Consider the following 21,716-nt stretch of genomic DNA (forward strand, 5'->3'; position numbering starts at 1 on the left):
ATCGATCCCTCTCATCGACCCATCACTATTATCAATAAACATTATTTCATTGTTGTGGCGTGGTCCTTGCTAGTGAACTGTTTTTAATTGGAACGTTCTTAACATGTTGTGTTTGACCGGAAGCTGAAACCCATGAATTATATCAATCATGTTATCATGGCATTTATTAATTTAGCTTGGGTTATTCATCCTACTCTTGACCCAGTGGAGACCAGATATCTATCCAAACTGGAGCCGATGTGTTTGCCGTAAGTGACATCGACCTCACTTTTAAACGCCCCGCTGAGGATTCGTTTTATTGGACAGATGAAAAACCCACATGTTTCATCTTCAGGCCGATGATGTCTCCAATTAAAACCAGTCGCAGAGCATTTTGGTGACTAGTGCGGCGTTTCAGAAAAGTGCAGGTTCAAGAAAGAAGATCATTGCTAATTGTCATCCGTCATTTTACATGAATTAATTTGTGTTACGGAGCCGGACCGTCCACATTCTAAGTCTGGTGGAAATTGTCTTTTCCTGACGTTTAAAAGTAAATGTTTAGTGCTTAATTCATTACAAAATGGATGTATTCTTGTGCCATTCTGTATTTTTATTCCCAAAGAGAGAAAAAAATGAGTTGTATTGCCATTGTCAGTGTTTTGGCCATATAGTGCAACATTGAATAATAGTAAATAAAATATAAATTATAATCAGAAAAGGCATACATGGAATAAATTGTTAGAATAAAAATGAAAAATACCTATAAATCCAATCAAGAAGAATCGTGTGTAAACTGGATTGGAAATTAAAAAAAAAGGAAATGAAAACTACATTAAAAAGTCGACAACAACAAAAAATCAAAAAAATTGACTGACAAATTGACATATTTTGCGGCCGATGGTGCAGCGGTTAGCACTCGCCTCACAGCAAGAGGGTCCTGGGTTTGACTCCTGGACAGCATCAATAAAAATGATGTAGAGAAGTCGTATTATTAAAAATGTTTTGTTGTCATTCAATTTGACTGAAGACATGTTTAAAATCAATCCAATCATATACATTTATACGTTTTGAACTCCTTATGCTGTAATTGTTTGAGTCTGTGGCCTAATAACCTCTTTTGGTTTCCTTTCCCCCGCAGCTGACCCAGAAGGAGTCTCTGGTCACACTCCTGGACAATCGGACCTGGGCCAAGCAGGGCATCGCCGAGGAGTTCGACTACATCGGAAACTCCCAGGCCTGGCAGCACCCACAGGTCAACGTCTTCGTCACCCTCGTCCTCTTCATCGTCATGAAGGTGAGTCCGTTTTTGGAGCTTCATATGTCTGATTGTGCGAGAATATTATTATACAGATTATGTCAGAAGATGTCGAAGATGAATCAAGCATGAATGATTGAGTCTCTACTGCTCTTGTATACAGGAAGTGACTGTCGTATCCTGGATAATGGTACTATCTGTACTTTTCTAAGGGTTCATACATTTTTATATTTTTTGGAGTTGGAGATTTTTACTTTTTATAGGTTAATTTCAAGTTTTGGACACACTTTACTCAAACTGTTGATGTGTAATTAAATTTGTATATCGTACATTTATTCAATTACAGGACGTTTTATTGCACACAAATACCTTAAAAAAACATTCTTGCTGTGAGTAGAACGTGTCCACAGATCTGAGCTGTAACTTGGCCTCTTGCTTGTTTCCATGGAGATTGGTCGATTTAAATGCCATACTATAGCACATTAAGGGTAAAGTCATAGGAGCTCAATGGAGACTAGAGTCATGTGGCGGACCCTTCATCAGGAAATGTGGCCCTTAATCAATAGAGGAAAGTTTTTCTGCATTTGTAAAGTTCTCTTGGCTCCATCAGTGTTTGTTTCCTCAAAATGATGGTTGTGGGAACAGACTTGCAATTCAGGAGCCAAAACGTCCTCTCGGTTAAATTTACAGTCCGTTTTTTTTTAATGCGAACCTCATTCTCTCCGACAGCTTTGTCTGAAATGCACTTTACGTAAATGGCCCCTCGACTTCTGAATAAACAGAAGTCCTGGCCTCAGACGCACTGCTGCAGAGTTTGCAGGGGCTCAAAGGAGGTGTTTTGGGGTGAATAATAAGATATCATGAAGTGGAGAGCAATCACGGTAACAAAATATTTACTGGGAATTATTATGATTGTACCAAAGTAAATCTCGAGATATGCTCAGGGACAGGGGTGAACGGAGGTTAATTCTGTGTTTGAAGTGCACTACGGGTCCGTCACCTTCTTGTCTCCATGGAGATGTGGTCGCTTCAATTGGAATCCGACTGATGGCATTCAACTTTCATGTCTTGTATTTATTAAATTGGAGCTTACTGTTGTCAAAAAACATGCGTTCTTGCTGGGTAGCCTCTCCACAGATCAGACCTGTCACATGGCCTGGCCGCATCAGTTGCGTTCTCTCACACAAGCACGACACGACGCTCCACTCGGAAAAATCACGAAGCGCAGACAGTTTTTTGAAAAGTGACAAAGTTTGATCCTCAGATTGAATAAGAGGGCCGCTTCTCTGACTTAAAGCCGTGAATGGTGAAGGCAGCGGTCTTTTGACAGCTCAAATCACACCATTTGTTCAGAACACCTACTGCAGTGAAATGACAAGCCAACACCCCAGAGGCTAAGTGTCAGTGTTATGTAAGAGACGAGCAGTGCGTCCGTCTGGGCTGCGATCATGGACATGGCCTCGTTGTTGAGCGTATCCAGGCATCTGAAAGGTTTTTATGTTTCACCACAATAAATATTCACGGCTAAAATGGCATCGCTCGGTTCCAGTTTCTGTCCAAAGCTGAGGAAGTAGTAATAGCTGTATTACTAAATGTATTGAAGTTGACAAGGTTTTAGTGAACGCACATGCAGTCTTGAGCAGTCTTCTCCTCTTGCACTTCTTAGACTGTCCACCGCTTAAATAGTTTAATACATTGAGCCTGCACCTGCTCAGACCTCCATCTTTCTGTTGCCGTGGGTCTCGGCGGTCACATGATGGGTTCAGGCTATTCGTGTGTCGGAATTAACGTCCCTCACACTTTGCTACTGCCATCTTGAGGACGAAGGCTGCATGCTCACTGTGGGCTGTTTCGACAAAAAGTCTCAAAACAAAGGATTCCTCTTCTGTAACGTCTCCAAAGAGTTCAGAAATGTCTTTCTGTGGTCAGGAGGGACCAGTGGACTTGCAGAAATCACTCCAGACTGAGGCTCAGCGGTTTGTTTCAGTTTGTTAGCACCCGGGTAATGCTAGTTTACGTATTATTGCGTGGCTCTGCTAATAAAACGTCCGCTTTACGTTACTTGCAGACAGTTTTAGGAGCCTAATTTTCAACTGTCTAAGTGTTATATTTTAGGATCATACACAAAGGTGCAGAGGGCGTGTCTGGCGCAGAGGGCGTGTCCGGCGCAGAGGGCGTGTCCGGCGCAGAGGGTGTGTCCGGCGCAGAGGGCGTGTCCGGCGCAGAGGGCGTGTCCGGCGCAGAGGGCGTGTCCGGCGCAGAGGGCGTGGCTTGTCCGGCGCAGAGGGCTTGGCTTGTCCGGCGCAGAGGGCTTGGCTTGTCCGGCGCAGAGGGCTTGCCTTGTCCGGCGCAGAGGGCTTGCCTTGTCCGGCGCAGAGGGCTTGCCTTGTCCGGCGCAGAGGGCTTGCCTTGTCCGGCGCAGAGGGCTTGCCTTGTCCGGCGCAGAGGGCTTGGCTTGTCCGGCGCAGAGGGCTTGCCTTGTCCGGCGCAGAGGGCTTGCCTTGTCCGGCGCAGAGGGCGTGTCCGGCGCAGAGGGCGTGTCCGGCGCAGAGGGCGTGTCCGGCGCAGAGGGCTTGTCCGGCGCAGAGGGCTGTGGACGAGGAAGAGCAGATGGAAATGTCCTCAAACATTTGTTGTGGCAAGTTGTCACTGCTTTTAAGTGTAAATAAGGATGAAAACCCATCACTTCTGTCTTCTTGAAGTTTCAAGCCTTTTCTGTTTGAAGTTCTGTTTAAAGTTCTGTGCAGCATGTGTGATGTCTTCAACATGACAGTGACAACAAATAAGCCTCGCGACTGAAACTCCTGGATAATTACAGCCTTCCAGGGTTCGACTGGATTCAAACTGGTGATTTTCAAAGCTCAGACTGCCCTCGCTCTGCTCTACCCAGTAATAAATGTTTTCTTTATATAACATGGCAGCCATTTTGGATGGATGCACAGAGAACCCTCCGTCTCCCTCTGCTGAAGTTTGGATGTCTCCTCTGGCCGGTCGGCTCATCCATCTTGTTCTCGAGCTGAAATTGCACGATGTGTAGAGTGCGGTGAAATGCTGTAGATTGATGCCAGCAGCCAGAATGTGCGCGCCAACATTCAACTTTTGTTTCAGCCGCTTTTCGATCCAATCAAGAAAAAGCCAAACTCTGTGTCTCACATCCAAGTTTTACAACCTTAAATCTATATATTGAACATGAACACATAAGACACGTTAGCATAGTTCTTTTACCATTGTCTTGCTGAGGCTACCCCAAATAAATTGTCTGTTTGCTATAACCCGAGTCAACATTTTTTAAGTGGCTCGGACATTAGGCAAATTCTTATTTTTTTCACTTTGAAAGAAAAAAAAAAAATCCAAATTTTGTCATTTTTTGAGTCGGAGTGACCACCAGGGGTCAGGCTTCAACAGTCAATGACGGAAAACGTCTCTATCAACCCGATCGGGAGACTAAATTTCACGATTTTAAGACATTTCAATTGACCTTTTGTACGCCGCTATCCTTTATTTTGGTAGCGAAGGCGAGCGGGGGGAACATGCGGGGGACACGGGCGCCGCCATGTTTGTTGTGATGACGCTACTGGGCGTGTTTAAACAGTTTAATACTTCACATTCGTCCTTTTGGGTGTAACTAATACAATGATAATAAATGTAAGTTGATGATCTACGACAAGAAAAATAGTATTCAAAATGACTACAGTTTTTATCCTTTTGACACCAATACTATGATAAACTAATAGACTGTCTCCACATCAATTCATGATTTAAGATTTAGTTTGTTCTGCTTTATGGTTGATTTGAATTATAAATGCAGCAGAGGTACAAACAATAGAAAAGAACGAAGCCCAGCCGTGTTTGTGATGGTGAAACTAAAGACCCGATGCAGATTTCCAACGTTTAAAGCACAAAAGCTGAATCACTTCATATACTGGAAGCAGAATAAAGTGTGGCGCTCCTGCTCCCGTGGAAGGCGCTGCTGCAGGAGTGTGACACAAGTGTAATTCCGACACGTGCAAACCCGACAGACTTGGCAGTTTTGAGGTGGAGCTATCTAAAGCCATGTTCATTATGCGTCGATAACTCTCACCGCGATCGTTAGTGCGGTGTGTAGGAGAGACATGGTCCTATAATGTAATTGGACTAGTGTGAGTGTCCCTGAGGTCCCCTGAGGGCCCTGGGCGATAGACTGTCCTCACTGTCACACGGCGGCCCCTCATGACTGACTATATACTACATCACCGCTGCATCATTTTGAATAGTTTTAGTCAGACTAGATTATGTGTTGGATTTATGGTAAAAGAGTTACAGAAATAAAGGCACAGGAGCCATTATATTATATTACATTTCTGTACAAGTCGTCCATTTGATAACCTGGCAAAAGTGAGATTGTAACCACAGCGCTAGTAATGTTAGCTCTTTCACTCTGGAATGGCTCCCGTTTTTTGTTTTTCTTTAACCCTTGCACAATATAAACATTTCCAACTCATTTTTGATACTTATAGGCTCGATACGGACAAAATTACAGTACTTTCTTAAATACATACTCTTATACGTTTTTGAGAACTAGTGTAAAGGTTTCTGTCGGGAAATCATTTACTAAGGCTGCCCCAAATAAATTGTCCGTTTGCTGTAACCCGACCCACGATTTTTAAGTGGGTAGGTAGGAAGGTAAATTCTTTTTTTTCTTTTTTTTTTACTTTAAAGCATAAAAAAAATCCAAATTTGTATATAGAATGTAATGATAATTTGCCTATGAAATTAAGTTAATCTCATCATTTATCATTTATCAAAAGAGATGCTACCGTAAATGTACGAACAAAAAAATGAATAAGTCCAGCTAATAAACTATTTGTGTACGGGACAAATTATTACATTTTTTGGCCATTTTCATGTCGTAGAATCGTCGACGTCCTCTTTTCGCTCGCTTAGTCCTTTCCGACACTGACACACTGAACACACATGTTGCCGTCGCCATTTTTTTCTATTCTCCGCTCGTGTTAAGTTTCATTTTAATTTCTTTTTCGGCTTAGTAATATTTTTAGAGTTCCAGTGATACAAAATGATTCAACACGGCGCTTTTTGGAAAAAAAACGGTCAGTGAGTCGGCGAAATATAAGAAAAATAAAAGAATTTGGCAACATTTTGACAAAATGCTGATTTCTTTTAATTTTTTTTTATTATTATTATTTTTTTTTCCCAGTCGGCTATAATTTTGACGGCTCGGTCGGGTTACGGCAAACAGACATATTATTTTGCTCTGCCTAATTTATATTACTTTATCGATTTGTAAAGCAATGTAAATGTGGCTTCTGACTTCCTTATCTCGTTTGTGTGATCAATAAAGTGAAATAAATTCTACTTTATTTCCTTTTTTTCCTCAAACTGGAGTAAACTGAATTTGTGACGTTTCCTCATGGGCAGCTGTTAAGATTTACATTTTTACTTTTGCAGCGCACATTTTTCCACAATCTCTCTCATGATCTCTACAGATTTCATAAGTCACACATATCCAGTGTGAAAAATCCTCCTTCGCCCTAAAATAGTCCGGCCCCAGAGCAGCGCTGTAACATATTAGTCTAATTAAGATCAGGCCAAATTCAAAATGTACGCTTCATTAGCTGCACATGTTTGAGCTTTTCCTGCAGGTCGGTGCCTGTTGTCCACCATCATCACAGTGTCCTCGTCAGTCTCCTTTACGGCCGTTTCGCTCGCTGGGTTTCGCCTTCACTTCTGAGGTCAGGCTTTCAGATGGCTCGACCACTGAGACGTATACTTAGTAGATTGCATTGGATTAGATGAGATGAAATGTAATGATTCCTGTGGGGAAGTGAGTCATGCGGCTGATGGAAGAACGAGTTCCAATGATGGCCAGAAAACATAAATATAGTGGAGTGACTAATGGTGTTGGAACAAGGCTTTGCCAGCTGATTGGCCATTATCAACGTTCAACTCAAACCAGACGTCTCCATTTTTCATTATTGGATGACTAAATGTATATTTTGATGTCACTTTTTCTCATTGTAGTTGTTTTGTTCTGAAGACTGTGATGAAGTATTAGTAGTAAAAGTTCTACATGTTATCTTAGTTGAAGAAATGTGTACTAAAAGGATTAACTGTTATTTCCCTCGTGGCAATTTAGTGCTTTCTCTCTGTTTAGACCTGCACAAAATTCTCTTCTCCGAGCGCCTTTCGAGGTGTCACTTCTCCTTTTTCTGTTTAGTGGAGACAGACAGCGAGCAGTGGGCTTGGTTAGGTTTAGAATCAGACTCGGGGGATCCTGGCCAGGGGGAAATGACAGCCACGTAGCTTTGTAAAAGGGTGAAGGTTGAGCGTCCTCAAGGCTCCAGTGCCACGTATCCTTGTTCTGCTGGTGTCGAGCTGCCAAATGTATTTTCTTTCATGTTACTCGACCTCATATTCACGGAGAAAGTTTCAAAAGAATGAACGAATGGAAGTGCAAACTGACGCCAACGCAGCCGACACACAGACGTGCGCCGCAAAGTCAAACTCGTTCTTGCAAAAGACAAACATTATACATTTGACGACAAGTTTAACAGTCCTAAAAAACCTTTGCAGCCTGAGTGTTACCTGGAGCCTCTCAGTCTTGTCCACAGGGAAGAAGGGGAAAGAGGTGAAGATGTGAAGGGCCCGGGGCGGTGCAGCCAAACTCTGCTCCATGATGTGATTTTTATTTTTTTAGTAAATCCCCCGCCCCAAGTGAATGGGCCTGCTAAAATTTGTATATCGAAAATTGACCAGAATACAGGAAATCACTTGATTTCGTCGACCCCCAGATTCCCCCAGGCCCACCTGTTGTGCCTCTGCCTATAAACAAATTACTGAAATGTAGAACCACGTCTTATAGATTAAAGTTTGTATTATATGTTGAGATAAATGTTCAGGCATTAGAAATTACACTTTGTTCCACCCCAAATAAGCTATAAAATGTATAGCTCTCTGTTTTAGTTAGAGCAGGAGTCGCCAACCTTTTTTACCTCTAATACTAAATTCACTACTGTTGAATTTATTGAGATTTTGACGTCTAATTGTTGTTGTTGTTGTTGTTTTATGGCGGTTGGCATCCAAGTGTTGCATTACCGCCAGACTTTATTCCTCAGACTTTGTCGTAGTCCTCAGACTCTGTCGTAGTCCGTAAAAGTACTCCTTCCATTGCTTTGGTGTTACAAAGCCCATGAGGTCATGATATGTCTTTGTGACCGGCTTTATTCCAGGGAGACTCTTCTTCACCTTCCTCTCCTTCTTTGACGTTCGGTGCTTCCACCGTACAGCTTTATTCTTCAGGCTTCATTCTATAGGCTTTAATATGGCCACTGATGTCGCTGCTTGGTAGCCGTGCGTCTACGAGACTGGACGAGGACAGGAGACCACCCCCACCCCCATCTCGTCACTCTGATCACTCTGACTCCCCAAAAGCAGACCCCCATCACTCCGACTCCCATTTAGCGCCTTTAGCCTGTTTTCTATATCTGCCCAATCAAGCTCCTTTGTTCCAAGGAATCTCCCTGCAGCTTTAGCAATGATCCTGATCCTTTCAGTTCTGCTTTGAGTCTGAGCAGCACAGTTTACAACATCCACCATAAAGAGTGGATGTTGTAATTTACATCTTTGTTGTTGTTGTTGTTTTATGGCGGTTGGCATCCAAGTGTTGCATTACCGCCAGACTTTTTTCCTCAGACTTTTGTGGTGAACACTACAACAATCTTACTCCCACTCAAAGTGAAGTCCTCTTTAAGACCTGCTTTCATTCTAGATTTAGTTCTAGTGCTACTTAAAGAGACAACAAATTTAGGTTTCAGATCCACTATTTTTTCTTTTTCTTGTTTTCTTTATGTAATCTTCTAAATTGTGCGTGAATAGTTTCTGGTGGTGCTTTGTCTCCTTTTCTTGTCCGTGGCTTCTTCTTGGTGCAAGCGTGGAACAGCGAGAACTCCTACGCCCGTATGCGAGCGCGAACGCAGCGGAGAGTCGGGTTACGCAAGGAGAGCCGTACAACAGCCAGCCTTAATTACTGCTAACTATTGTCGCTGCTGCACAAGAGAAGGGGAGGGAAAGTGAGGGAGAGAGGGAAGGGGAGAGGAGAAGTGTGAGGGCGGATACAGGAGCGGAGACGGGCCAATGAGTATAATTAAGAATCTATTTGAAACCACATTATTACACTGATAAGTTTGTCTAACGACTTGCATAATGTTCTTTTACTTATAGCTCATTGTATTACGAGTGAGACGTAAACATCAGAGCGACTTTTATAGAGATGTAACGTGCTACTTTGTTTTCTCTTGGGTAAAGTTCTCTAATGTAGCCTGTTGTATACTGTAGCCTGGTGTATACTGTAGCCGGGTGTATACTGTAGCCGGGTGTATACTGTAGCCGGGTGTATACTGTAGCACTGTTGTATACTGTTGTATACTGTAGCACTGTTGTATCCTGTAGCCTGATGTATACTGTAGCCTGATGTATACTGTAGCGTGTTGTATACTGTAGCGTGTTGTATACTGTAGCACTGGTGTATACTGTAGCACTGGTGTATACTGTAGCCTGTTGTATACTGTAGCCTGATGTATACTGTAGGCCTGATGTATACTGTAGCCTGGTGTATACTGTAGCCTGATGTATACTGTAGCACTGGTGTATACTGTAGCACTGGTGTATACTGTAGCACTGGTGTATACTGTAGCCTGTTGTATACTGTAGCCTGATGTATACTGTAGGCCTGATGTATACTGTAGCCTGGTGTATACTGTAGCCTGATGTATACTGTAGCACTGGTGTATACTGTAGCACTGGTGTATACTGTAGCACTGGTGTATACTGTAGCCTGGTGTATACTGTAGCCTGGTGTATACTGTAGCCTGGTGTATACTGTAGCCTGGTGTATACTGTAGCCTGGTGTATACTGTAGCGTGATGTATACTGTAGCACTGTTGTATACTGTAGCCTGGTGTATACTGTAGCCTGGTGTATACTGTAGCCTGGTGTATACTGTAGCCTGATGTATACTGTAGCGTGATGTATACTGTAGCGTGATGTATACTGTAGCGTGTTGTATACTGTAGCGTGTTGTATACTGTAGCGTGTTGTATACTGTAGCCTGTGGTATACTGTAGCCTGATGTATACTGTAGCACTGTTGTATACTGTAGCCTGTTGTATACTGTAGCCTGTTGTATACTGTAGCGTGTTGTATACTGTAGCCTGATGTATACTGTAGCCTGTTGTATACTGTAGCGTGTTGTATACTGTAGCGTGTTGTATACTGTAGCGTGTTGTATACTGTAGCCTGATGTATATTGTAGCCTGATGTATACTGTAGACTGTTGTATACTGTAGCCTGATGTATACTGTAGCCTGATGTATACTGTAGCACTTTTGTATACTGTAGCCTGGTGTATACTTTTGCCTGAATGCCTCCTCTACCCTCTGAATGCCTCCTCTACCCTCTGAATGCCTCCTCTACCCTCTGAATGCCTCCTCAACCCTCTGAATGCCTCCTCTACCCTCTGAATGCCTCCTCTACCCTCTGAATGCCTCCTCTACCCTCTGAATGCCTCCTCTACCCTCTGAATGCCTCCTCTACCTCTCCTCAGATGGTAAATACTGTTTATTTACTTGTATTACGAGTGGAGTGACCTTCTCTGGCCACTAGGAGGCAAGGACACTGGAACAAGGCAACGCTTGGATTACTGCCTTTTAGTACTTTCATCTCAGAAGTGTTGACTCATATTCCTTATGATCAAACAATTAGTATTTGTTCTTTGTTCCCTTTGCCTTTGTTCCTTTTGCTGGGAACATGTTGCAGAAAGACTGTAAATTGAGTTTTTAATCCTTAAATGCCTTTTAAATCCAAGTTGAGTATTCATTAATAACGTTATTTTAATATTTTATTATCATTATTATTTCTATTTATAGTATCACTATTATATATTTAATAGTAATTTTGGGGAAACTAATATATAAAAATATGTAATTTCAATTTACTTCAACCTTTTTTACTCCAAACTGGATGAGAGAGAGGCGTGGTCCCATTTTGTGCAGTGCTCTCTTCTAATTAAGTGTTCTAATTAAACTTTAAGTATGTTCTATTGTCAGCTAATCAAAACGCCAAAGTGCAAATATCTGCACCATATATTGGCAAACAAATATATACATATCTGTCTAGCATATAATGTATAAGTATATGTATAAGTGTCATGTCATTGAGTTTGGCCTTTCCTCTGTGTTTTCCCCTCTAAAGCCCATAGTTGCTGGGCTGGACTCAAAACACCCACAATCCAACAAAATTCTGTGCCGTTATAGACACTTGGACAAATGTTGTGTTGTTCAGCGCATTGAGAATCCGTGCGAGTCGTGACCATCTCGTCTCGGACTCGTCCTCGTCTCGGACTCGTCCTCGAGGAGTGTCACATTCCACAACTGTCAAACCATAAGCGTCCAATTCTGTTCAGTTTGCGCCGTGGAACTGCAGCAAAAACACGACTTAGTTTAGATATGAGTCTAATCGAGCAATGATTTGGACTTTGATGGTAAAAAGAGACTGGAGACATAAAATTCAGTGTTTACAACCCACATAATGCATTATTGTCATTGTCAGAATAACAGAGCCATTAACACAAACAAATGACTTCAGCTTGGTTATTATTATTATTTTTTTCCCCCATGAACATGAAATATGGCACTTTGTTGATAGCAGCATGTAGCAGCAGCCCTAGAAGAGGCCGAGGTGGCTGATGCTGGATGTAAATGTAGCTAGAGCTGTGATTGGCTGAAAGCGACGGCCCGGTCACGTGAGGTTAAGAAACGCAGTCTTCCCACTTGAATACGCTCTCAAAAATAGTCACGTGAACATTTAAATACTAGTAATGGTGACTTCATATTAACGTCGTTCTGAAATCAAAGTTGTCGGAGAAATGATTCGCTGCTACAGTTTGTAAAGCACGTTCGCCTTATGTAACCGCGACGATGTTGTTGTCTGGTTTCCTCGGACGTGGGCGCAGTTATGGCAGTTATGGCTTTTCTTTTGTGTTTGTCTGTTCCTAATTAGCCGCCCTCTCCGTCGCTCGTCAAGAGCAACGTCTGCGCTTTATTAGTGGAGATTCATGTGAGGTCTGTGTCTGTGCTGAGGAGTGAGAGTCACGACTGGATCTAACCTCTGCATTGGTCGATGACAGAAGCGACCGACTGGTGCAGATGATTGAAATGCCATCTCGTTCTGTCACTGTTTCAGTTCTGGATGTCGGCCCTGGCCACCACCATCCCGGTGCCGTGCGGAGCCTTCATGCCAGTGTTTGTCATTGGTAAGTAACAACTTCCAAGTCTTTAATAATAGCTTTTCCCCCCAAATCCTTAAGTCATTTCCCTCGTGGATCAATGAAGGTTGTTTAAGATAATAACCGGATGATTAAAAAAGACATGTAAAATATCTAAAGGCAAAAAAGAAGACAAAAGTAGATTCCAAAAAGTATATGTATGAGATAAGTACAAAATCAAAGTGTATCTAAATGTAATTAGAGGAGTGAAAAGATGAAGAGTTTGAAAATTGGTGACTCTAAATTGGCCCTAGTGAATGAATGTGAGAGTGAAGTGAACATGAATGGTTATCTGTGCGTCTATGTCTCTGTGTTGACCCTGCGACGAGTTGGCCACTGTCCAGGGTGTACCCCGCCTAAGGCCCAAAGTCACTGGGATAGGCTCCAGTCACCCGCGACCCCGAAAGGGAACAAGCGGTAGAAAATGGATGGATGGATGGATGCTTGTATTTGTGGTGAACGTGTGTGAATTGTATCTTCCTGGTTCACACATGTTTTCTGTGTGGCAACAACAGGTTCTTCTGTGTCTTCTGTAGTTTACCAGGGCTGGTGATTATGAGGAACAAGTGAATTCAAATGTTACACATTTCTGGTCTTTTACTCCTGTTATGACGAGCCGACCGCACCAGAGGAAACGTGCTCAAAGGCTTTATTCACTACAAGTCGAGTGCAAAGAAGATTCATTTACAAAATATAATGTGATAAAAACATCTCAAATGAATGAAAAATACATTCAAGAATAGACTGTCTTACACCTGCTTGATTCCATGAAAATGTAGTTCTTTTGAGTCTAATATTCCACAGAGCAGCATTAATCTTATACACAGTATGTGGTACCCAGTATATTTACACCTTTGTATTTTCTCTGCTCAATGTTCTTAAACTTCCCGTCTGGGATCAATAGTTGTTTTGACCCTCTGCTTTGCTGTGACCAGTAGCAGACATGTCCATTTGGCGTCTGAGAAGACGGGAGAGCTTGTCCCAGTCTGAGAGTCTTGGTGTTTGTTTGTTCCAGGGGCGGCGTTCGGGCGTCTGGTCGGTGAGAGCATGGCAGCCTGGTTCCCAGATGGCATTCACATGGACGGCACCATCTACAACATCATGCCAGGAGGCTACGCTGTCGTGGGTAAGTCGGGAACAAGATCTGAATGTTACACCGGACGTCTCAAATGGATCTGGCCAAAGACACTGTAGGTGAATGTTACTGTGAAATAAGAGTCAAGAAGTTAGAGCTGAATGTGTGGATACTTTAAATGCCACTAACGTTTACAGCCCTGAAACCGCCACAGCATGTCGTTCTAACGAGGGAAACAACGTTAACGCATAAGCAACATTATATTAGTCAGATCATGCTTAATTAAAGGTTGAATGGACGATTTTTTTGGCACAAATCTGAGTCTTATTTCCTCGTGGCGTGGACTGTCGATTAGTCCTGCCACGTATCAATCATAAAACGCACCTACCGCTCACCTGCAGCTGCGTGCGGATCGTCCCACATTTCCGCGCATTGATCTATCATAATATAGTTCCCTCAGTGTACGGGGCAAAATGAAGACGGAGAAAGACCGTTCGAGCTGACGCAGAAGTGGACAGAAATCTACGGGAGACGAGAGATGCGATGCGCTCCGTTGCGCTAATAAACAAACGCACATGTGTGTTGTATCAGTCCACACGGGGGAGTGGCATGTGCACGGGGGAGCGGCGTGCGGCATGAGCACGGGGGAGTGGCATGAGCACGGGGGAGTGGCATGAGCACGGGGGAGTGGCATGAGCACGGGGGAGTGGCATGTGCACGGGGGAGCGGCATGTGCACGGGGGAGAGGCATGTGCACGGGGGAGAGGCATGTGCACGGGGGAGAGGCATGTGCACGGGGGAGTGGCATGTGCACGGGGGAGTGGCATGTGCACGGGGGAGCGGCATGTGCACGGGGGAGTGGCATGTGCACGGGGGAGTGGCATGTGCACGGGGGAGCGGCATGTGCACGGGGGAGCGGCATGTGCATGGGGGAGCGGCATGTGCACGGGGGAGAGGCATGTGCACGTGGGAGAGGCATGTGCACGGGGGAGAGGCATGTGCACTTCTCAAATCGCCGAACAATCGTCCACTGCGCCTTTAATGGCCTGAGGGAGCCGTCACTGGAGTAAGTTTTGACCTAAGTTCAAGTGCAGAGGTCGTGGCCAAAGAAGACCCTAAGGGAGACTCTTCTGTGGCTCTTTTCTCTCCAGTGGACTTCATGTGCAGCTCACACAGCTTTATTCCAGTAACCTGGTCTGTTGTGTATGTTTTTGACAGCCGCTCATTCACTTCATGCGACAAAAATCATTTGAGAACCAATGTTCAGAATCGTGATTTACCCAAAGATGAACAAAGAACATGAACATGTTTGTCTCTAAATTCAATCAATACCTAAAATAATATAGTAGTCGCACAGTTTGAGAAACGCCCGTCCAGTGTTGTCTCCTAAACAAAGATACAAAGTGATATTCCTGCCCTTCCTTGGTCATTTTTATAGTCCAGTCACATTTTGTGCAATATTGTAGAAAAAGCTTCAGTTTCATCTGGACTTTAGAAAAAATAGATGACATTTTTTCTAAAGTCCAGATGAAACTGAACAACATTTTTCCATTTTCCACAATGGAACTCTCCTGGACCAATGAGGGACACGCCCACATTTAGCACTTTCCTGACTGTGAAATTGTTCAAATATTCTCTGAATCGTGATATTTTCTGAATATATTAAGTAAATGCTGCTGCAGGTTTGCTCACGAACCAAACCGTCTCCAGTTCAAGTCTCACGCAAATGATTACTGTCGTTGTGTCTCTGGGCAAGACACTCTTCGCTCCCTTTGCCCTCCAGTCAAAGCAGTTCAGAGCAGTTCATCAGAACAAAATAATCATAAAATATAAGTTTATTTCCTTTGTGAATACAGCAATACCTCCTTTCACACGTTCGGGCTCAGACGTTCGGGCTCAGACGTTCGGGCTCAGACGTTCAGGCTCAGACGTTCAGGCTCAGACCTTCAGGCTCAGACCTTCAGGCTCAGACCTTCAGGCTCAGACCTTCAGGCTCAGACCTTCAGGCTCAGACCTTCAGGCTCAGACCTTCACGCTCAGACCTTCACGCTCAGACCTTCAGGCTCAGACCTTCACGCTCAGACGTTCAGGCTCAGACCTTCACGCTCAGACCTTCACGCTCAGACGTTCAGGCTCAGACCTTCACGCTCAGACCTTCAGGCTCAGACCTTCACGCTCAGACCTTCACGCTCAGACCTTCAGGCTCAGACCTTCAGGCTCAGACCTTCAGGCTCAGACCTTCAGGCTCAGACCTTCACGCTCAGACCTTCAGGCTCAGACCTTCAGGCTCAGACCTTCAGGCTCAGACCTTCAGGCTCAGACGTTCAGGCTCAGACGTTCAGGCTCAGACGTTCAGGCTCAGACCTTCACGCTCAGACCTTCACGCTCAGACCTTCACGCTCAGACCTTCAGGCTCAGACCTTCAGGCTCAGACCTTCAGGCTCAGACCTTCAGGCTCAGACCTTCAGGCTCAGACCTTCAGGCTCAGACCTTCAGGCTCAGACCTTCAGGCTCAGACCTTCAGGCTCAGACCTTCAGGCTCAGACCTTCAGGCTCAGACCTTCAGGCTCAGACCTTCAGGCTCAGACCTTCAGGCTCAGACCTTCAGGCTCAGACCTTCAGGCTCAGACCTTCACGCTCAGACCTTCAGGCTCAGACCTTCACGCTCAGACGTTCAGGCTCAGACCTTCACGCTCAGACCTTCACGCTCAGACCTTCACGCTCAGACCTTCACGCTCAGACCTTCAGGCTCAGACCTTCAGGCTCAGACCTTCAGGCTCAGACCTTCACGCTCAGACCTTCAGGCTCAGACCTTCACGCTCAGACGGTTTGGCGAGCTCTGCTGATGTTGTTTTGTTGTAGCTGATGACTCGGGCTTTTCTCAATCTTCACATCGTTCGCGCGGCGCTCGCTTTAAGCACAAAATGTCAGAGCGGAGAAGCAGATGCCATCTTAATTAGAATACAGGGAAGAACAATGGTTTCCAGCCTCCGCCGCGCGCTCTGACTTGATTATAGACTTTCATCATGTCTTATTCCTGTCGCATTGAGCTCATCTGTTTTCAGCGTTGCCTTGTTTGCTCCACCTGCCTCTTTATTGCGATCACGACTTCTCTTATTGGAGGGAAAGAAGTGGAAATATTGAAGTTTCATGTGATTAAATGAAGTAAAACTATGATTTGTGGAGGAGTGAAGTGACTGTAGGACCGATGGAGCCAATGATATACACTGTCCAAAGCTCTGCCACAGCTACTTATGGAGCATTTTACCTTATGAATTTGATATTTATATTGATTTCAAATGAATAGATTATACGTCATTTGCACGTCAGATTTCACTCTTTGTTTTGTAAAGAATCTACTGCAAACAGGAACTTCAAGGTGGTTTGTTTCATCTGTGTTTGATGCACACTGGAGCCGGCATATGTGCTGTCCAATCTGCCACAGCGACACAGCTTATTTATTTGTCTCTTTCTTTCTTTCACAGGGACAATGCAATCCTCCATAGTTACAAAACAAAGCTTGTATTTTCTATAGTAATAATTAATGGAGCTTTTAGTCATTCACAATATTACAGTCTAAAGTATTTTAAACTATAGTAGTTTAGTATACGGTAATTTAAGACACAAAATGTACATTGTGCACGTTTACTCAAGAGCACATTTTATTATAGAATCTAAAAAAAAAAAAAAATCCAGAAGGTGGCGGTGGTAACGTTACTTTGGGATGATGGTATTCAAGTATAAAGGACTAATTGTCCAAGATATGACTTAATATTAAAAAGTATTTGGGGAAACTGCTACACAAACGTGAATTTTGATTGATAGTTTGAAGGTCATTATAAATCTGGTGTTTTCAAAGTTCGGAGCACTAAACGTATCTGAAGGAGCAGTGCTGGAGTGCAGGAGAGTACTGCTCCGCTGTCAAATATACAACCGTAAACCTGTGCAGTCCCAACACTCCGAGAAGTCTTTAAAATCTCTCTTGCGTAAATGTCTCATCCTTAATCTTGATGTGCAGCTGATTGTCGCTCTGAACGCTTGATTGACACTGGACTCCTCCCCCTCAGGTGCGGCGGCCCTGTCCGGAGCGGTCACGCACACGGTCTCCACGGCGGTGATCGTGTTCGAGTTGACGGGGCAGATCTCTCACATTCTGCCCGTGATGATCGCCGTGATCCTGGCCAACGCCGTGGCCCAGGCCCTGCAGCCCTCGCTCTACGACTCCATCATCCGGATCAAGAAGCTGCCCTACCTCCCGGAGCTCGGCTTCGGGCACCACGAGTACGTACGGCACGCGGCGGCTAAAGGCACGCGGCGGCTAACTAAAGGCACGCGGCGGCTAAAGGCACGCGGCGGCTAAAGGCACGCGGCGGCTAACGGCACGCGGCGGCTAACTAAAGGCACGCGGCGGCTAAAGGCACGCAGCGGCTAAAGGCCCGCGGCGGCTAAAGGCGCGCAGCGCTTTTCTTTACTGCTCCAGTGGTCAGCGGTATTGACAGATAAACAGGAAGTGACAGAACTAAACAAATATTGAACAATGCACGTGTCACTCAGGCTCGTGTTGTTACTGAATACAATTGACCGTGAAGTTTTGATCCATATTTCTTTTTAAATAAGTGAATTCAACATCCTTTCAGAGCGCATGAGCGGACTGTACGTTTTATTTGTATAGCACCTTTCACAGTCACAACGTGCTCCACAAAAACACAGAATGAAGTACAGAGCAGTACAACAATATACAGTCAAATCTGTCCCTAAGTGTAATTTTAAAGTCCTGACTGAATAAAAAAGGCTTTGAGCTGACTGTATCGACTGTACCGGCCGTATCGACCGTACCGACCTGTATCGACTGTACTACCGACTGTAGTACCGACTGTATCGGCTGTACCGACTGTACTACCGGCTGTACTACCGACTGTACTGACTGTACCGACTGTAGTACCGACTGTATCGGCTGTACCGACTGTACTACCGGCTGTACTACTGACTGTACTGACTGTACCGACTGTAGTACCGACTGTATCGGCTGTACCGACTGTATCGACTGTAGTACCGACTGTATCGGCTGTACCGACTGTATCGGCTGTACTACCGACTGTACCGGCTGTATTGACTGTACTACCGACTGTACCGGCTGTATCGACTGTACTACCGACTGTACTACCGACTGTACTACCGACTGTACTACCGACTGTACCGGCTGTATCGGCTGTACTACCAACTATACTACCGACTGTACCGGCTGTACTACAGACTGTAGTACCGACTGTACCGGCTGTATTGGCATGTGACTTCGTACTGGGCCATAGTCAAACAGATGTGCGTCGAGTAACGTTACTTCAAAATAGTAGTAAGTAAAAGTACAAAGTCGTGTCAGGTGAGAGTAAAGTACAAACCACTTTGAAATGCCTGTATTATAAATCTTCTTCTCACATAAGGTCAACATATGAGTAACTGTCTAGACGTTACATTTGATTTATCCTTTGAAGGACGGAACATTAAAAACATTCACAATTTCTGGTATTTTCACAGGATGAAAACTAAATTACATCTGAAGGAGCAAGAAACATAAGTTATCACACAACTCCAAGAAGTGCAATTTACTCAGTGTTATCGTTGTGTCCTTCAGCAAGGACGCTCACTCACTGCAGTAATATGGAATACGATTGAGTGTGAAGATCTTTTATGTATTTTCATAGGTGGCATATAAACATAAAGCTTTTTTAAAACATTTATTATCTTAGTCGGGCACAGGTTTAGTTCAATGTTTTGCCCGTGTGACTAAATAAGCGCAGCATTCTTCTAATCATGGGACCATTTTGGTAACTGGTCAGTTTAAAGTGCCCCCTACAGGTCGGACGACTCGTTGAACTAAAATGCAGTTATGACATATATATTTAAAATGCTGCTTGAAAAGATACAAACTTTTTCCCAGTATAGCTCATTTTTTGCTGGATATTTTCACTTCCTGTTTGTAATTGATGACATCACACTAGGAACATTTGGAGGGAAACTCATCTAATGGCTCTTCTTTTTATTTGACTACTAAAAATATATGAGAGTAGCTTTGTTTTGTTGAATCAATGTTTAGAATGTCAAAAAAGTAGTTTATTGTGTGTAAATTCTGCATAAACTTCAGTGTCCCTAGTGTGATGTCACTTCCTGTCATTTTCTACAGTTTATTCAACTTTTCTCCACAAATGCTCACTCACTCGATTGGTGTAAAACTATAATTTATATGTACAACAGGTATAACTACACCAAATAAAGTCAAAATGTATCATAGTTTAGTCACAACTGGTTCTAATCTATGGGTTTCAGAGTGATACAAAGTTATAAAGACAGAATATTGTATGTTTTGAGGAGTGAAATGTCCTCAAATGTCACCCATAAACAGGAAGTTGAAAGCCATAACACTCGGCATCTAGATGAACCTTGTACATTAGTTTATCTGTTGCAGCTCTGTTCTCTCTCCTCCTCCATCTTCATCCACTGACGCTGTTACATCTGTTTATCGATCCAAACGCACGGCTAATAAAAGGCTGTAAACCTGAATGTGCTGCTATAGATTTGTGTCTCGCGTGCAAACATCTTACTGTAGTGGAGTCGGCATTTTCATCAAATCTCACCAATCACTCGACACGGGGTCCGCACGGGGGTCCACACGGGGTCCGCACGGGCAGTGTTGGGAAAGTTCACTTTCTACATGAACTAGTTCAGTTCATAATTCATAATTTTTAACTAAGTTCACAGCTCCGAAAAATGAACTAGTTCAGTTATTTTTTTCAATATTATGCTATTACGTTTCAAAATTATTTCCACAGCCCAAACACAACCACAGGCAGCAATTATTTTATTAGTTTATTGCTGAAAATATGTGTCAGATTTCATCTTCATATCCAATTTTGAATTGTTACAAAACCAGGATTTACATTCACATTGAAGGGACAGACTTCCCCCATGTGTTGCTGTCCGTTCAGCACCACAGTATATTCTCAAAAACATGAGGGAAAACTTAATGGGCAAAGTTTGCACATAAATGTTAGATTTTTCCCATCCTCACCGACCTTATCATAAAACTCACGTAAAAGGTCGTAGGGCGACTCCTGCTGCTCTGTTGACACTTGGCGGTCGCGTCAATGCTGCTTTTTGTTTTGATGCGCATGCGCAGTGCGGTGCGACACGCGGAATCTCTGTCTCCGCGATCCATCGCCTCTACAACTGGAGCTCTCACACTTGCCAGACACAGGCTCTTTTTGGGCAACTTAACGGTGTTTTTCGCCTGGAAGTCTCTAGAAATCTGACACTTTATTGAACGAAAATAAAAAGAACGAATTTTGCCGTTCACAGACACCAGAATGAACGTGTTCACAGTCTCGTTCCTCGGCAGTAATACAGTGCGTTCAGTTCACGTTCACCAAAATTATGAACGCGTTCATGAACTTTCGTTCAATGAACGCATTCAGGTACAACACTGCGCACGGGGCCCACTTAGTCCGACCAAAGAGGAAGGTCCAGCTTAATATATGAGCTGTGCACTAGACCTGATCATGATCCCTGCTTTTTTTTTAAAGCTCCAATTCAGGTAAAAAAAAAACTGACACATAAATATTTTTAATACAATAAATCATATGCAGCACTTTTCCCTGTGCTCTGCCCCACAGCTGCACCGCTCTCCTGTTTAATCAGTCTGAAAGATGAACTCTTGTTGTCGCTGGGCGTTTGTTTGTCGCTCAGAACTCGTCTGTAACACACTTCTCCAGAACTTTCTTTCACGTCCAACACTTAAGCGATGCCCGGATACAGACGATTGATGCTCAAACTAATATCGGCTTAAGTTTATAAGTATACGCTCAGTATAGATACAAAAAAAAAATCACAAATGGGACAAAATTTGAAACTGCCTTGGCCAGTTTTAAAATGGTCTAAAAGTCTATATCAGAACCAGACCACAGGGTTTATTACCGTATTCACCCGATTATAATTCTCACCTTTTGTCACAGTTTGGCCGGGCTTGGACTTGTATGTGATATTTTCACTCTGACGACCGCAAGAGGGCGCTCTCGGCTCTAAGCGACACAGAAGAATTC

At 43.8% G+C, this 21,716-nt stretch overlaps 1 protein-coding gene across 4 annotated transcripts in view; it reads left to right on the plus strand.

Annotated features, from left to right (window-relative positions):
* Nucleotides 1-21,716, plus strand: part of clcn2c (chloride channel 2c) — a 197,781-nt gene that overhangs the window by 127,734 nt on the left and 48,331 nt on the right. For all 4 annotated transcript variants that reach the window (XM_072455762.1, XM_072455779.1, XM_072455771.1 and 1 more), the window contains 4 exons: nt 1,118-1,273; nt 12,470-12,539; nt 13,567-13,677; nt 17,694-17,907. In XM_072455762.1, coding sequence (XP_072311863.1) covers nt 1,118-1,273; nt 12,470-12,539; nt 13,567-13,677; nt 17,694-17,907 — 551 coding nt within the window. The remainder of the gene's footprint in view (nt 1-1,117; nt 1,274-12,469; nt 12,540-13,566; nt 13,678-17,693; nt 17,908-21,716) is intronic.

This window comes from Eucyclogobius newberryi, unplaced genomic scaffold, assembly GCF_026437365.1.
Source record: "Eucyclogobius newberryi isolate DKJ021-1_F unplaced genomic scaffold, fEucNew1.0.hap1 SCAF_10, whole genome shotgun sequence".
Lineage (NCBI taxonomy): Eukaryota > Metazoa > Chordata > Actinopteri > Gobiiformes > Gobiidae > Eucyclogobius > Eucyclogobius newberryi.